General features: G+C 44.8%; 1 protein-coding gene across 2 annotated transcripts in view; it reads left to right on the forward strand.

The window, feature by feature from the left end:
* Nucleotides 1-18,532, forward strand: part of SLC22A4 (solute carrier family 22 member 4) — a 49,700-nt gene that overhangs the window by 20,614 nt on the left and 10,554 nt on the right. For both annotated transcript variants that reach the window (XM_001163062.6, XM_016953759.3), the window contains exons 4-6: nucleotides 7,068-7,239; nucleotides 12,184-12,310; nucleotides 16,644-16,738. In XM_001163062.6, the coding sequence (XP_001163062.1) occupies nucleotides 7,068-7,239; nucleotides 12,184-12,310; nucleotides 16,644-16,738 (394 nt within the window). The remainder of the gene's footprint in view (nucleotides 1-7,067; nucleotides 7,240-12,183; nucleotides 12,311-16,643; nucleotides 16,739-18,532) is intronic.

The raw sequence follows: 18,532 nt of genomic DNA on the forward strand, positions 1-18,532 counted from the left end.
GCAACCTCCTAGTCCCCAGTGGCTCCAAGAACACAAGGCAAAGCCTATTGTCTTCATGTTCAAAGTCCCCAGAATCCATCTTCCGTGTGACGATCCTCCCTAAGCCTGAAAAACCTTGGGCCAGACACATACCAAAAGCCAAACAGGCCTCCCCAAAACGGAGGACTCTGACCAGCAGGCCCATATCCCAGGAGGACCTGAAGGACCATCTGGAACAGAAGGGCAGAGAGTCACGGTGAAGCCAGAGAAGCTCTCTCCATGGGAATGGGAACAAGGTGGGACTTGTGCCAGGTGGTGGCATCCCCAGTTCTATAGAATGGGCAGCACTGAGATCTGCCTTTTCAGTGGCACAGGGTGATTCTGGGGCCTCCAAGCCTCCCCTGTGTGAGTGGGTGAGGCAGGGAGAGCATACCCCAGGCTTCCTACAGGAAAGGGCTGCCCTCCCCTGCCGGCTGTGACACTATCATCTACTCTCCTCCCAGCTCCCATGCAGCGTGTGGTCCCACATGCAGGGTGAAGAAGGGTAAGAGGGCCAAGGGGAAAGTAAGGCCATGGAAGATCAGTCAAGCCAGCCAGTCAGTAGGTAAGACCCTGGGTGCAGCAGCCTCGCTATCAGCTGGGATCCAAGCCTCTCAGGGCTTGCCATCAGCCTGGGGCCAGGCCTGTTATAGGGTGCTCTGGGAGCCTCTTCGTGGTAGTTTTACTCCATTGTGCTCTGCAGGAAATTGCTGGCTTTTGTATCCTGGTATGAGACTCGTTGTGTTGGGTTCTCAGGTCTGAAAGTTTAAGTGTCCCTGAAAACCAGCCTGCTCTGGAATGGCTGGACGCCCCAGTCAGCACCTGGGGTTGGGGGACACAGTACAAAGGCAAGGTGGCTGCTAGCTTCCCTACAGTGCAGCAGCGCTCTCTGGTGTTTCTGGGATAAAATAGCTGAATTCCAGGTTGTATTTGACTAAAATAAACCAAAGGGTGTGGTCTGGGCTGAGGCGTTTGGTAGGTGCCTTCGCTTCCACCCTCTGGCCCTAAGGAAGGGTTGGCAAAGCTCTGCATGATAATTTCACATTAACTTGGGAAGCCAAATTACTCCCACTGTCAAAGCAGTGCAGAAATGAGTCCTTGTTTTGTGCTGCTTTTTAAAAATGATCAAGGCTGCCACAGTCGTAGCAGACTAGAAAAGAGAAAGAAAGAACAGTGCTACCCTACACAGCATAAAGCAGACATGCCTGGAAGTGATGGTGTTGCCGGAATGATGCTGGTTTAGGAGGAAATGACCACTCGGGACCAAGGACACTAACCCTACCCACGCTCCAGCTCCCCTCACAATCTCCTACTGTTGCCCAGAAATAATGGCCTCCACCTGTCAATAGCCTTCTGGGTAGAATGCCATCAGTATCCTCTCTTATCCCCCATAACTAGCTGCTTAAACACAAAAAGTGTTTCTGTATTTAAAAACACAAAAAAACTCTTGACTGATTCATTAATTCAGTATTTTTCAGTACTTCTAACATCAACCTCCATGTGACATTTCTTTGGGCATGCTGAACCATTTAAAGCTTTGCTTCCTCTGATGTCTAGAGGTTCCTCCTTTTGATAGGTGTGTAAGTGATGGCATCTTCCTTCACAACTCTGGCTACCAGGAAGCTCAGGCAAATTTGAAATTTAACTACATCAATGATGCAGCTTTTACCAGCCACATATATATATATTTTTTACTGTTTTTAAATTGAACAGTTGAAATATAATTTTGTCTTCGCCTGTTTAGGATGCCGTAACAAAATCCTATAGGCTGGGTGGTTTAAACAACCAAAATTTATTTTCCACAGTTGTGGAAGGTAGAAGTCCAAGATCAAAGTGCCAGCAGGGTTGGTGTCTGGTGAGGGTTCTCCCATTGGGTTGCAGATGGCTGCCTTCTCCCTAAGTCCTCACATGGTCTTTCCTCTGCGCAAGTGCTCAGAAAGAGGGAAAGCAAGAAAGAGAGAGCGAGCCATAGAGAGCTCACTCTCTGGTGTCTCTTCTTGTAAGGACACTAATCCTATACCCTATCAGGTCAGGGGATCAATGAATGAATAATAGAGGGACACAAACATTCAGTCCATGACAGATTTGCATACCATGATATTCACACTTTTAAAGTGTATAATTCAGTGGTTTTTAGCATATTCACAAAGTTGTACAGCCATCAACACTATCTAACTCCTCTTCACCCTGAAAAGAAACCCTATATGAATTAGCAGTCATTTCCCTCTTCCCCTCGCCCCTGGCAACCACTAATTTACTTTCTGCCTTTAATGGATTTCCCTATTCCGCACATTTGATATAAACAGAATCATATATTATGTGGCCTTTGTGACTGACTCCACTTGTTTTCAAGGTTGATCCATGTTGTAACATGAATTAGTATTCCACTGGATGAAGACAACACATTTCAGTCATCCATTCATCAGTCATTGAACATCTGGGTGTTTCTACTTTGGGGCTGTTATGAATAATGCTATGAACATTGGAGAATAAGTATTTTTGTGGATATATGTTTTTAATTCTCTTGGGTATAAGGTAGGACCTCTGCTGGGTCCTATGGTGATTCTATATTTAACCTTTTGAGGAACTGCCAAACTGTTTTCAAAATAGTCAGCTGCATATTTTTGATCTTTTCACCAAGGCACAACTTTTTACTTTTCTTTATATCTTACTTTAATGTTACCATTATTTTATTGTATTTAAATTTGAAGTTGCCTCAAAATCTCCAAGGGATGAGCTGGCATATAAATACGTAAACGTGATGCAGAAATTTGCTGGCATACCTTTTTTGCATTGCACCGTAAGAGGGAAGAACTGGGGAGACCCAGGGAAGAGCAAGAACTTACTCCTGTCTCTTCACAAGGAGCTCACTGCCTGGTTGTGCCTCTGCAGCCAATGCAGCTGTCACTGTGGACATGGGGACATGGGTCAAGGGAGTGGGGCACATATTGCTGGGTATACACAGAGATAGGAAATGTTACTTTTGACTGGAGTGATTGGTGCAGACAGAGGGGAAGCCCTGAGCAAGGGAACATCTGTTAAGCCCTGAAGAGGAGTTCTGTCTTCCACTGGGCCTTTTTGGATCAAAAGCATTGTACTTTCCATCATTCCCCTGATATGTAGCACATTTCAACTGCTTGATCAGGATAAAGAATAACTATTACTGAGCACCTGCCACATGCCAGACACCCTCCTAGGCACTTTACATACATGATCTCAGTCTTCATAATAATATCTCCATGAAGGACGGCTTATCACAGTCACTCTAGTAGCAACTCAGCATCAAGGAACCCAGGTTCTCCCCATGCCAGATGGAGGACACTCCTAGCCCATGGTTCCTGGGTCTCACCTCATATCCTGGCAGCTGCACTACAGTCTTGTTTCTTGAGCTGGGGTCTACTGAGAGCCTATGTTGGTCATTTATGAAGGTGCATGTCCTGCCTCTGTGTGGAATGGGCCCAGCGGTTCCTGGGGCAGGTACTGCTCTACATGGAAGGCAGCCTGGCCCTCTCTGAGTCACTCCCTCTTGGAGAGAGTGCTCAGATTCAGATGGGTGTGACAGGTGGTGGGCAATACTCCTAGGGCTATGCTGGCCCTCATCCTAGCCAGGTCATGTCCCTTTGGCTTAGATGTCAAAGTTTCACTCCCAGGAGAAACTCAGAGGCCCAGCCAAACCAAGACCAACCAGGCTTTGCCCTAGAAGCAAAGCAGGCAGAAGAGGCAGATAGAGCATAGGGGGCCAGGACAGGGATCCCCCGTCAGCACAGCAGGAGTCACTGCTGTGTCATGTTTCACTGCCACATGGAAAGCTCATGGCAGCTGCAGGCCATAAAAGATCTGTGTAATCAGGCTTCTCTCCTAGCATTACTCAGAGGGGTCTGGCTGGCTTCCAGTGACAAGCCAAGGAAGGGAAAATGTAAATCCACTTCTGAAAGGGGGATAAGGTGGGTGGATCACCTGAGGTCAGGAGTTCAAGACCAGCCTGGCCAACATGGCAAAAGCCCGTCTCTACTAAAAATACAAAAATTAGCCAGGCATGGTGGCAAGCGCCTGTAGTCCTAGCTACTTGGGAGGCTGAGGCAGGAAAATCGCTTGAACCCAGGAGGCAGAGGTTACAGTAAGCTGAGATTGCACCACTGCACTCTGGCCTAGGCAACAGAGCACAAGTCTGTCTCAAAAAAAAAAAAAAGAAAGAAAAAAAGAAAAACTGTAAAAATGACAGCAGGATATGGCCTTACCCATCTCCCCTCATGTCTCTACTGGAATCTCAGTTGAAGAACTGCTTTATAAGGCCAAGTCATGCCCCCAGTAATTTTTTTCTTGGAAGGTAGACCAGTATCCATAGAGCAAATAAGGCTTAAATCCTGGTGCACCACTTATTATGTGCATGAATTTAGGCAATTGGCTTTAACTCTGAAGTCTCAGCTAATTATGTGTAAAGTAGGAGGAATATTAGCTTTTGTTTTAGTTTTTGTTTTTGTTTGAAATGGAGTTTCGCTCTTGTTGCCCAGTCTGGAGTGCAGTGGCATGATCTCGGCTCACTGCAACCTCTGCCTCCTGGGTTCAAGCGATTATCCTGTCTCAGCCTCCCGAATAGCTGGGATTACAGGTGCATGCCACCATGCCTGGCTAATTTTTGTATTCTTAGTAGAGACAGGTTTCATCATATTGGTCAGGCTGGTCTCAAACTCCTGACCTCAGGTGATCTGCCTGCCTTGGCCTCCCTAGTGCTGGGATTACAGGCATAAGCCACCGTGCCTGGCCTGGAATATTAGTTTTTATATAACTGGTGTGAAGGGTCAAAGAGATAATATATGTAAACACTTAGCCTGGAACCTGTCTCAAAGTACCTACTCAAAAAAATGCTAGCTGTGAAGATGGTGATCCTGTTTAAGGAAGGGTGACTGCCTAAAAGAGAGCAGAAAGTAGGACTAAAAAGGAATTATTTCAATTTGTACCATCCATGCTGTCCACAGGAAGGCAAAGAGAGAGACCTACAAAGTCTCTGTCCCCAACATGCACTCTGCAAAGTTATATAACTGTTCTGGTCTGGGACCCATGCTTAGAGAGGGAGATTATCCAGGAACCCAGTAGTGTAACTTCTCTTTTCTTAACAAGGTCATGAAGGTAGGAGAAAGCTCCTCTGGCCTCACAATTCTACAAGATTCTCACTTGATCCTGCGCCCTTTCTCTTTTCCAAAATCAAACCCTCTGCCACTAAATCTCTGCCTAAGAATAAAGCACCTTCTATTTATTTCCACATCACAATCACGGCCAAGGGGTTTAGAAACCAGTGCATAGCAGGAAGGTCATTAATGAGGTCAGAAAAGACCTGGAAATCATACTCATGATCCTCAAAGAAGTCAGGCCCTATCCTTGGAAATGGGTTTATAGGCTGAGCAATGCTCTGGGTGGTTAGGGCAATTGTCTCCAACATGGGATGCAGGAGGCACAAAGTACTGGCTGTTTCTATCAGTCCGGGTTTTTAAATGGCCTCTTGAGAGGGACCCACTGAGGCAGATCTCTCAGTTATGAACAGTGAAGGGGAATGAGTGGGGTGGGATGGGAACAGGTAGGTGGTAAAATGAGAAACCAGCCAACATAGTAATTTTGCTGCTTCTCTGGAATTAGCTGTTAATCCCTTAGCCTGTGCCTAGGGCATATAAACATGACTGAGAAAATCTCTCTTAAAAGGCAAGCATGAATGACCTTTGAATTATCTGTTTTGTATCTTCCAGGCCACTTCTCTATAGCATGGGCAGATCCCCAACAAAAGGCAGAGCCATTGCCATTGGTCACATCTCCGCCCCAGGTGTAGTGAACCAAGGGCAGACTCTGTGGAAAGGGCCCAGAGCTCCGTGACAAGAGAAGGAGCTTTGTTCTTGGACTCCCATCTGGTGCCGAGTGATCCACTGTGGCACTGAGCAGAGCAGAGGCCAATAGTCGCCTGCATGTCCTTTCCCAAAAAGCAGTGCCCGCACCAAGCAGTCATGGGCCTTTCTGCTGTTCAGGGAAAGCACTGTGAGTTCAATGGGTGTGTGGCCAGGTCTAGGGCTGCTGCCTGCAGGGGCAGCAGAACAGCGCCTGCTTTTCTTTCCTTGGTCCAAATGGACTGTGTCTGCCTGGGCTGATCTCTGGGCACAGCATGCTGCAGGAAGGCCTGTCTGTGCACCTCCAGAGCCAGCTCACTCCAGCTGACTTCTCAGGGCTCAGGCATGGGTAAGTGTGCCCTGAGGTCTTGGAAATGGTGAACTCTCCACTGCTTCCTGATGGGCCAATGTCTGTTTATTTACAGTTCAGAACTGTTGGAAAGGCTACACACACCTTGACCCCACATGGCCCCTCAGAAGAGCCACTGCTTGTCTCCTGAAATGCTCTCTCTGCTTCTCATGTTGGGGCTCTTATTTTGGAAATGTGGCATTCTCAGAAGGGATTAGCTCTTGGGGCTGGGCATGATATTTTTATGACATGGAATAGCCTTAAAATAAGTTGGCCAGGCGCGGTGGCTCATGACTGTAATCCCAACATTTTGGGAGGCCAAGGCAGGTAGATCACTTGAGGTCAGGAGTTCAAGACCAGCCTGGCCAACATGGCGAAACTCTGTCTCTACTAAAAATACAAAAATTAGCCAGGCGTGGTGGTGCACGCCTGTAGTTCCAGCTGTTCGGAAGGCTGAAGTGGGAAGGTCACTTGAGCTCGGGAGGCGGAGGTTGCAGTGAGCTGAGATCACGCCACTGCACTGCAGCCCGGGCAACAGAGGGAGACTTTGTCTCAAAAAAAATAATAATAATAATAAATTAATTAAAAATAAATAAATAAATCTATGGCTCCATTAAAATCTCATAGAAATTCAACCTTCTATAAGTTGCCAAGTCTTGGATCACGTCCCACCTTCCTCTACCCTGACCATGCCTGCTCTGGGCCATGAGGCAAATGCCTTTCCCCTTTTCTAAGTGGTGATAGTTTGAACTCTAACTGCTACATAATGATATAAAAAGCAAATATTAAAGTGAGTTAATATGCTAATACTCCTCCCTTGTTTTGAACAGGAACAGAAATTCTTGGCAAGTCAGTTCGTATTATATTCTCTACATTAGGAGTGTGCACATTTTTTGCAGTTGGCTATATGCTGCTGCCACTGTTTGCTTACTTCATCAGAGACTGGCGGATGCTGCTGCTGGCGCTGACGGTGCCGGGAGTGCTGTGTGTCCCGCTGTGGTGGTGAGTGTGACTCGTCCCCAGACAGGCCCTCTGCTGCGGGTCAGCACACCTGGAACACACCTGGAGCCTGGTGCTGACCTAGCCTGGGCTTGCATGACCTCCACGGAACTCGCGGAGGCCAGCTTCCAAGCCGGGAGAGTTTTTGCCTCATTGTGGGTGGGCCTGTGTGCTGGAGTTTGAGTCTCCATTGTCCTAAAAAGCACATTCTCAGGATTCCAATCTCTTCCTTGATACCAGCCACTCCTGTCTGTTGCTACTTGTTATTTGTGGAGCTGGTGGTGTTGGATTTTGTTGTTTTTAACTCTGCCCCCTGCTCTTTCATCACTTTTCTCTCTCTAGAAAAATCTCACTCTCTCCAACTAATGTAATTCTTCAAGCTTCCCTATCATATAACGATTAGCATCTATGAAAGGGAAGCCTATTTATTAGCACTATGATAGTGTGCCTATTTATCTGCTATGTCTTGAAGAGTGAGAAAATTACTTTTTATTTAATAAATTGTTAGAGAAATGTTCTCTTCTCTCCTCCCACAACCTCCCAACTCAGTTTTAACACAACAGTTATAGGAATAACAAAGTTTGAAGATTCTGGCCTCAGTCTTGCCCAATATGACTATCTGGGGGATTTCAGGTGAAAGAATAAATTAAAAATCATAGAACAAGGTGTCAGACATACCCTCTTTTTGGAGATTTCCTGTTCCTTTGCTTTTTCATATTTAAGCAAGAGAAAAGGAGATTCCTTCCATTGGTGGGTCTGGTTCTGTCTCTCTCTCATTCTCTTTCTCTCTCATTAATTCTTCTTCGTTTGATTTCATTATATCAAAGTCAAATCTTCCAGCACTGACTGGTTTCACCGAACTGCATAACTTCTACCTGCTTACACATAACACAAGCTTCTTTGACCATTTTTTGGAACTCACAATTTAGACTAGACCTCATGGTTGCCCTGTCCTTTGGATACCTCCTGACTGGGAAGCTGTCTAGGCCTTTATCTTACTGCAGCTGTTAGGCAGTCATAGAGGTTGACAGGCAGGCCACCTGTTTGACGAGATAGCGCAGGTCAGGTGGGCTCACTCTAAGCCCCTGTATTCTCATGACCTGTAAGAGTGCTGTGATTTACTAGTGTAAATTATTGGCATGAAGTGTGCAGGGGGAGTTGACAGTTTGTTAAAGGTTATGTATTATTCTGATTTGCAACATTCCTCTGGAACCCTGTCTGAGGACCGGGAAACCCAGCCTGAGGAGCAGTGAATAAGGGCTGGCCATTATCTACATAGCTGTGCCTCCAAGGAAAGCATCCCAGACTTACAAGAGCAGAGCAATTTTCTGAATGAGAGTAATTATCATCATCATCATCTGTCCTTCTCTCCACAACTCCCTTGCTAGCTGAATTTATTGGAAAAGATGTTAGTGACTAAGGTTCTCTCAAGACACAAGACAAGATTATTCAAAGGTTCTTTTCTGCCTCTTCAGCTGAATGATTTTAATAAACTATGTTCTCTGGCTCTAGTTGTCATTTTGACCTAAGAGACCAGTACTTTCAAAATGTTATAATTAGCCAGGTATGGTGGTTCACACCTGTAATCCCAGCACTTTGGGAGGCCAAGGTGGGAGGATCACTTTAGCCCAGCAGTTCGAAACCAGCCTGGGCAACATGGCAAAACCCTGTCTGTACTAAAAATAAAAAATTAGCTGGGTGCAGTGGTGAGCACCTGTAGTCCCAGCTACTTAGGAGGCAGAGGTGGGAGGGTCCCTTGAGCCCGGGAGTTCAAGATTACAGTGAGCTATATGATCATGCCACTGCACTCCAGCCCAGATAGAATGAGATGCTGTCTCAAAAAAAAAAAAGTTATAATCAATCTGATTAAGGTATGAGTCTATCAGAGAGAAAGAGAGAGAGAGAGAGAGAATAACAATATAAAGCCTCTGATGGGCTGTACAGAGATTAGTAGGGATGGGGTCTTTGCCTCGGGACCATATGTCACAGCGAGGAACGAACAGCTCTGATCCATTAGCCCTCCAGAGTCAGCCTCCAGAGTTTCCAGCAGAGAAGGTCCATCCCACAGGGAGCCTGCTCACTCTGCCCTAAGGAGAGCTTTTTCTTCTATTCCCCAGGAGCCGGTCCATGAATGCTCCTGGCTGTGGGCATACTGTACCAGGGACAGGACTTGCCCCAGACAGAGGCCAGCCTGGGACCAGCACTGACAAGCTGAGTGCTCCCCCTGAACATTTACCAGTGGTCTTACCATTTTCCTATAAAAGAAAATAGCTTTCTTCTGAACATCCCATCCTTGCAGGTGGGTCTTCCCAAAGGGATGCTCATCAGTCTAGTGGTTGGGGTATGGAGGGATGCTTAGAGCTGACATGGACCCTGCCGCCTGCTCAGTATGAGACAAGCTCTCCAGCAACACCTCACTGCTGTTTAGTCTGAATTCAATCTACAGAGAGATTATAGTGTGCTACCTCATTTGGCACTCCATTGACTTTTGAAATGATCAGCTAGATTTGAGATTATGTGCACCAAAAAAAAATCAAAGCAATTCAAAACTAGAGATACCAGTGGCCCTGAGTACAGTGGGCTAGAAATGGGAGGTAAACCTACATAGAGGCACTGCTGGTGGTTTGGGGGACTTTTTATGTCCCAAGTTTCCTTTAAAAGGCTTGGCAGTAAGTGGCCACAGGTGTGAATGGAGTATGTGTATAGGCGGTGGGGATGGGGTAGGGAAGCAGGACATAGATGCAACGTGAGGAAAGCTATGCAATTTCTAGCTGATTAAACATTAAGAATCTGAGGCCAGTGGTCTGTAGAAAAAAAGGTAGGATATTTCTAAGCATAATCTGATTGGAGAAAGATACTGGCCCAAAGTAGAAGCATCCATCCATGAGGTATATCGTGGCTGTGTAGTAAGATCTCTAATTTTGCACTAATATAGTAGCCACCAGCCACATGCAGCTATTTAAGTTAAAATTAATTAAAAGTAAATAAAATTGAATTTTCATTTCTTCAATCACACTAGCTCAATAGCTACATGTGGTTAGTGGGTGCTGTCTTAGTACAGATACAGAACATTTCAGAAGTTTCTGTCGGACAGCACAGTTCTAATTACTGAGAGTCAGTGACCTAACATTATTGTAGTTCCTATAGGGACCCACTAAAGGCATATTCTGAAAAATGCAAACTAGGCTCATTTTTCAACTCATGTGCTATTAAGCTGGAGAGGGGACCTGCTGGTTGGTCATTTGTTTTGCTCTGAGCTAATTCCTAGTGTGGGTTTGGGGCCAATTAACTACACAGGACTCTGTGTCTGCTACTTATAATTTGTTTTCTAGGCTAAGTAAGTACAGATGCTCTTCGACTTATAATGGGGTTACATCCCAATAAGCCCATTGTAAATTGAGAATATTCTAGGTCAATACACCTAACCTACTGAGGTAGGAGGCCAGACACGACTCCAGAGGCAGGGCTTGGACACCGGACCAAATTGAGGACCAGCTAAAACAGAGCCAGGGCAGAAGACGCTTTCCATAAGACACGCCCACCCGTGTGCCATGTCAGTTTACTGTTGCCATGACAACACTCAGGCTTTATTGCCCCTTTCCATGGCAATGACCCAATGACCCAAAAATTACTACCCTTTCCCTAGAAATTTCTGCATAAACTGAACTTTCATCTACATGTAATTAAAAGTAGTTATAAATATGAGTGCAAAACTGTCCTGAGCTGCTACTCTCTGCCTGTGGGGCAGCCCTGCTCTGCAGGAGCAGTCACGGAGCTGTAACATTGCCTCTTCAATAAAGCTGTTTTCTTCCACCTCCAGTTTGCCCTTGAATTCTTTCCTGGGCAAAGCCAAGAACCCTCATGGGCCAAACCCCACTCTGGAGCTTGCCTGCCCTGCATCCCTACCAAATATCATAGCTCAGCCTGACCTACCTTAAACATGCTCAGAACACTTACATTAGCCTACAATTGGGCAAAATTTTCTAACACAAAACCTATTTTATAATTAAGTGTTGAATATTTCATGTAATTTATTAAATACTGTACTGAACGTGAACAACAGAATGGCTGTATGTATGAGTACTCAAAGTAAGGTTTCGACTCAATGCATATCATTTTTCTCCTATAGTAGAAAAATCATAAGTCGAACCATCATAAGTTAGGGACCATCTGTACTGACAATAGGTAAGGAAAATGAGAGCTGACAGGAGAATGGCTAAAAGACTTTGAGAAATAAAAATTTAGAAAGAATAGAAGCCCTATTATTTGCAACTGTGTTTGAGCATCAGCTATAAATGGGAATAGACTATGTAATTTAAAACAATAAGCTTTTTTAGACATTAACAAAAAGACAACATTGGGGCTCATCTCCCAAAAGCTGGTTTGGGCACTCGCTGATCTGGGAATCTGTTGAAAGCCATGGGGGCCCCACACAGGCGGGTGTCAGTGCCCTCACTTTCTCTTTTGACTAAAGGAAACGATCAAGAACACAGGTGCCCTGGCCATCCTTTTCCCAATAAACTGTGAACATCACCAGCTGGGACACCAGCAATTCTCCTTAGGATGGACCCACTGCAAAGACAGCCTCTTCTCTAGGGGAACTTATAGTCTAGTAGCTATGTTTCTTTTATGAGCCACACTACCTATAAGTTTTGGATGAACTTCTCCAGAGCCCTGGCTCAAACATGCCCATAGTTAATGTCACCCCTTATGGTCTGGTCCTGGTCTCAAGCACAACTGATGATCGGTCTTATAATTTGATCAGAAGTTTGAAACTTGAAGGTACTTTTATTTATTCCTATGCTCCAATAGAAATCTTATGTGGACTCCCTTTAAAAAGACAAACTAGAATTTTACAAAATTAAAACTATTTGGGGGAAACTCAGATTTAATAGTATCCAGCCCTGCTGTTGTGAAAAATTATTAAATATTAAAAATAAATTATAGGTTCATTCCTGAATCTCCCCGATGGCTGATATCCCAGAGAAGATTTAGAGAGGCTGAAGATATCATCCAAAAAGCTGCAAAAATGAACAACATAGCTGTACCAGCAGTGATATTTGATTCTGTGGAGGTAAGCATTTGCAGATGTTTCCTCTTGAGATCAGCTATGCATTCTTGATTTTATGGAATTTAACTTAATTCAATATTTGTTAAGTGCCCACTATGTACCAGGCATTGCACTAGGCCTTAGGAACACAATCATGATTAAATTCTAAGATAAAATCCACCTTAAAGGGCTGTTTATAAGAATTAAATGCAATAATATATGTAAACTGCTTAGCAAATAGCAAGCGTTCATTAAATATTAGTTTGCTTTATTTTGCAAGTTTATCATCAACTTTCTATTGGCATTGCTCCAAACCACTGACACAGCTATGTACTGATGATTTTTAAATGTCCAGATTAAGTGGAAAAATATGTTTCAGGGCTAGTCCACCCTGGGTTCTCCACTGTACCCTGAATCTTACCACAGACTGCTGAGGAAGCTATGCATGTCTTTAGTCTCACTCTGTGTCATGTCTAGAACCTTAAGGCCTGAAAGCACAGGCTTGAGGATTCACCCTTGAAAGCTGGTGGCCACAAGGAAAAGCTGATATTCTGTGGAAGCAGCCATACCTCCTGACAGTTCGTGAGGATATGCAGTGTGCCATGCCCTGTGCTGGCTCCTAGAGGAAATAAGAAAAGACACAGCCCAAATTCTAAAGGAACATAGAATGTAACTAAGATTGGCAAGAGGATTAGATAAAAAGATAAAGAATGGCATAAGGGAGGAAATGGTAAGTATCCAAGTAGAGACACTGTGTGCCAGCAATACAGAGAAAGATAGCAGGGTGGCCCATGGCTGGAGGCAGGTCCAAGCCAGGGAGGACAGCAGGACTCACTTAAATGAGTGGAGAGGATGGGGCAGGGCATTCCTGTCTAGGAGATAGGTAGGAGTCTGCTCAGGACACCTAAAAAAGACTGTGGTGGCTTCAGTAACATTATACATGCCCTGCACCAAAGCCTGTAGTACGGAAAGCAGAACTCTGTAGAGGACGGTGGGCATGCCACTGCTCACCCCCACGGCTTCCCCGATCCCTGGCCTTCAGGACCTTTTCCAGAAGCAGATACTCTGGCTATGGCTAGAGGCTTAGACTGGCCATGAACTCAAGCTCTCAGAGGGCTGCCAGGACAAAACATCCCTTAATCCTTTGCCCTTCAAATCAAGAAGTCCATTTCAAGTCTCAGTCAATTTAAATGGATAAAACAACAACAACAACAACAACATTGGGAGTGTCTAACACTTCTGCCCTTCAGGGCTGTGCTGGGGTGTTTATTGGTATTTATCAGCTAGGTGGCCTGATTCCTATCTGTGAAACTTATAGTCTAGTTGTAGGGATCTACCTATGTGGATGACAGCAATCATAAAATAGATATGAGATATATAGTTATGGACAAATAAGAATATAGTTCAGTGTTAAAACACATGGTTCTGGCAGTGCCTTTATATATATATATATATATACACACACACACACGCATATATAAATGTGTATATATATGTGTGTGTGTATGTGTGTGTGTGTGTGTATATATATATATATATATACACACACTTTAAAAAAAATTTGAGTCTCACTGTTTTGCTCAGGCTGGAGTGCAGTGGTACAATTATAGCTCAATGTAGCCTCGACCTTCTGGGCTCAAGCAATCCTCCCACCTCAACCTCCCAAGCTGGGACTACAGGCACTTGCCACCAAACCCAGCTAACATTTTGTATTTTTTTTTGTAGAGACAGGGTTTCACTATGTTGCCCAGGCTGGTCTCAAACTCCTGGGCTCAAGCAATCCTCCTGCCTCAGCCTCCCATAATGCTAGGATTACAGATGTGAGCCATCATTCTCAGCCTGACAGTGCCTTCTTTCTTCCTGCCATGATGCACATCTAGCCTGAACTGGACAAACCCATTAAGGGAAAGGGGGCTTGCGCTTTCCTGAGGCCTGGTCATCTCCCCTGCTCACCTCCCGTAGGATCCTCTTTAGGAGGATATGCAGAGCCCTGTGCCAGCAAATGCACCCTATTTAGAATGATATTGAAGAGCCTACCAAATGCCAGGCACTGTGTTCTGCTCATTGCTCATGCATTTTTTTTTTCAAAAAAAGAAACTAAGGCACAGCGAAGTTAAGTAACTTGCCCAGGATCACACAGATGTTAAACTGGGATTTGTGACCTAGTTCTCCCAGGCACCAAAGTACATGCTCTTAACAACTGTGATTTTTCACTTCATGTTACAGGCAGTAGCATTAACTTGGATAGGAAAAGATATAGAGTAGAGTATTGCCTTAGAAAGCAATCTCAAGCATCCTTGGCTTCAGAAGAAGCACCTTCAACCTGCTCCTGGTACCTGATCCAAAGACATTTTGGTGGCTCCACCCAGGCCAGGGACAACCACTGGATACAAGCATATTCTTGTTCTGAGGTTTCCAATCCTGGCTGCTCATCACAATCACCCAAGTGCTTTCAGAATACAGATTCTCAGGCCTCTGTTTAAAAGAGTCGAAGTAGGCAAGCCCAGGGAGGAACCTGGCAACCTGCATTTGAGAAGGGCCCCGTGGAACCACCAAGTATTAGCACAGGACTGGTCCACAGGTCCTGTCTATGTGCACCACCCCGGAACCCTCCAAGAGGATGTCTGGTTCCCACTAGTTTATGCAGTGGCTTTGCTTTGTTATAATACCAGGGTTAGTCTGCTGGGGGCATGTTCTGGGGCTCTACAATCCAAATAGTGCAAGAGAGAAAAGGCAATGTGGCTGTGAGCTGTGTAAGTGTCTGATCATTCCTAGAAAAAAGGACACTCACATTTGGAGAGGACCTGCTGTGAAGGCAGGCCTGGCACTCCCACTTCTTCATAATAAAAACTCCTCCATCAGTCTCTTACTGCGCATGCACTGTGGGGCCACAAAGTCACAAAGTCCTGGTACTTCATCCCTGAGAGATTCCCCACCTCAGAGCCTAATAACTTTTATGTTAGTTTCAATTCTAATCAGCTTGGTTACCTTGATTCATAACTCATAGCAAGTTAATATCAGCAAATTAAAAGCAAAAGAATAGGCCGGGCACGGTGGCTCACACCTGTAATCCCAGCACTTTGGGAAGCTGAGGTGGATGGATCACCTGAAGTCAGGAGTTTGAGACCAGCCTGGCCAATATGGCGAAACCCCATTTCTACTAAAAATACAAAAATTAGCCAGGTGTGGTGGCAGGTGCCTGTAATCCCAGCTACTCAGGAGGCTGAGGCAGGGGAATTGCTTGAACCTGGGAGGCGGAGGTTGCAGTGAGCTGAGATCGCGCCACTGTACTCCAGCCTGGGCAACAAGAGTGAAACTCCCTCTCAAAAAACAAACAAGAAAATAAATATAAATAAAAGTAAAAGAGTATAAACCCATTGATAGCAGTAAGGATTTGTCACTGACCGCTGATGGCTAGCCTCTTTTCCTCAGTGATACAGTAATAATAATAATAGTTTTAATTTACTGGACATTTACCATGGTTCAAGCACTGTGCTAAGCTATATATATATGTTCTCATTTAATCTCTCAACTCCCAATTAATATACCCATTTTATATAGCAGTAAGCTGAAGTTCAGAGAGGATCGTTACTTGCCCAAGGCCCGCCAGTAAACTGAAGTCTGTTCTGATGCTAAAAGACTACAACAAGAGAAGTGTAAAAAGCAAGGCTGGGTAATCCCAGCACTTTGGGAGGCCAAAGTGGGCAGACTGCTTGAGGCCAGGAGTTTGAGACCAACCTGGCCAACATGGTGAAACCCAGTCTCTACAAAAAATGCAAAAATTAGCCAGATGCGGTGGTGCTCGCCTGTAATCCCAACTACTCAGGAGGCTGAGAGGCAGGAGAATCGCTTGAACCTGGGAGGTGGAGGTTGCAGTGAGCTGAGATCACACCACTGTACTCCAGCCTGGGCCACAGAGCGAGACTCATCTAAAAAAAACAAATAAACAAATAAACAGAGAAGCGTAAAAAGCAGACGTGGCCTCAAGGAAGGGACTACATGGCCCTACCCTTCAATAGGCAGTCCTGAGGATCACAGATCAGTGTGGTAAATGACATCCATTCTCTGACTGTCAGTCAGAGAAAGGCTATGTTAGCCAACAGGCTTTGTCTAACGAGACAGGGAAGGGGGTGTTATATATTTAAAAGGCTTCTGTGTAAAATGGGCTACAAACATTTTAAAGTGTCAGAGTAAGTGTCATATGTGTAGATGCCCTATTGCCTCCAATCACCAGACTTCTAAGCATAGTCAAGGTGAAGTGAGAGTTGCATGCCTAAGTTTTCCCCATGCATCATAGCCAAAGATACTTCCTTACTACCTCTTAATCTCATGGTTATTTGCATTATTTTGGTTACAGGAGCTAAATCCCCTGAAGCAGCAGAAAGCTTTCATTCTGGACCTGTTCAGGACTCGGAATATTGCCATAATGACCATTATGTCTTTGCTGCTATGGTAAGTAATAAGTGACCTGGAAATGCAGATATCCAGCACATAAGTATGCAATTGATTTTCTTTAACTCAGAGGAACATTATGACAACGACTGGGTTTTCCTGAGGAAAAATTAAGATTATAAAATTCTAAATTATTTTGAAATGCCTCTATTCAGTTCATGGGACTAGATATTGAAAAATGTCACTGGGCGCAGTGGCTTACGCCTGTAATCCCAGCACTTTGGGAGGCCAAGGTGGGCAGATCACCTGAGGTCAGGAGTTCGAGACGAATCTAGCCAACATGGTGAAACCCCGTCTCTACTAAAAATACAAAAATTACCTGGGCATGGTGGCACATACCTGTAATCCCAGCTACTTGGGAGGCTGAGGCAGGAGAATCACTTGAACCCAGGAGGTGGAGGTTCCAGTGAGCCTTGATCGCACTACTGTACTCCAGCCTGGGCAGCAGAGCAAGACTCCATCTAAAAAAAAAAAATGTCACAGGGTACAGTATTTAAGTCTGCAGTACTGCGACCCAAAGGGAAAGCATTCCCTTCCCCCTCCTAAAGTTATGGGATTGAGATCATTGATGTCCCTGGGTAATGGTTCCCTCCCCACCAAAAATTATGAGATTAAAACTAATGATGTCCGTGTTGCCTGAGGCAGAGATGCTAATTCAGCTCCTGCTTCCTGAAGCTGACCTGGCAATTGAACACTGAGGCTAGAATAACCTAGATCCCCATTGCCTGGATTGGAGCCTTGATCAGCTTTTTACACGTGCCAATAGCAAACTAACAAGTGGCTTTCAGGCGCAGAAATACTGAATTGGCTTTATAGATTAGATTTAATAATTTATCTGCCAAGAAAAAAGGAAAAGGAAAAAAGAAAATTCCTACTCTATGATGGCAGCACACACACACACACACACACACACACACACACACACACACGATGATCGTCAGAACTGGTAGATTTAGGCTGCAGCTAATCTAAGTTTATTTTTAAGGGCCATCCTACTTGGCAATTAAAAGAGATCAATGACAGAGCTTATGCGTCTGAATTAAGCAAGTGTGTCCTAGGTACATGGGCTTCTTAGTTCTTACATTTCAGCATATATCCCTGATGCAAATGTTCTTGGGTAGTGGTGCTACTAAGCTAATAAAAAATTAGTCACTAGTTCTATCTAAGCTACTCCTATTACTAAATGGGAAAATCACTAAGATCCCTTGAGCATACTTATTTGTTTTGTTTATGAATTAGTCCTTGTATTATCTAATTTGGGTCTAGTATGTGTAAAAAGATCCACTAGTGTTCCTGAAATCATTTTTCAGATATCCTCTGCTTCTCAGTCATGTTAATAATAAGCAAATTTCTACACAGGGGTGTCTGCATAGTGCAGTTGTAACAAAAACTCAGGTTCAGTCACTCACAGCTTGCAGCGTCCAATTAACAAGAGCAAAGTCTGATGTAAGGAAAGTGACTTTTTATTCCAAAGCTAGCTTAGGGAGAAAGGTATCGGCTTCCTGCCTGAAGGGTACCGCTCCTCTTTTTGAAGCGGAAAGCAGGCACTTCTAAAAGGCAGGGGAGGACGCGAGCAGGTGAGGGATCAGAGGGCTAGCTTGCTGCCTTATCTACTGGGCAGTTGAGTTGGCGCCTTCATGGGCAGAAACAGGTTGTATAGGTGGTCAAAAACTCTAGCAGGCATACTTTGAGTTGGAAATTGAGTGATATCGCTTGAGGAAATCTGGGGGGTGAGAGTTCCACTCTGGAGCTTCTAAGCACGTAGTTCGATGAATTTGCCCTGCAGGGAGTGTC

Source organism: Pan troglodytes, chromosome 4 (assembly GCF_028858775.2).
Source record: "Pan troglodytes isolate AG18354 chromosome 4, NHGRI_mPanTro3-v2.0_pri, whole genome shotgun sequence".
In the NCBI taxonomy this organism is placed as follows: domain Eukaryota; kingdom Metazoa; phylum Chordata; class Mammalia; order Primates; family Hominidae; genus Pan; species Pan troglodytes.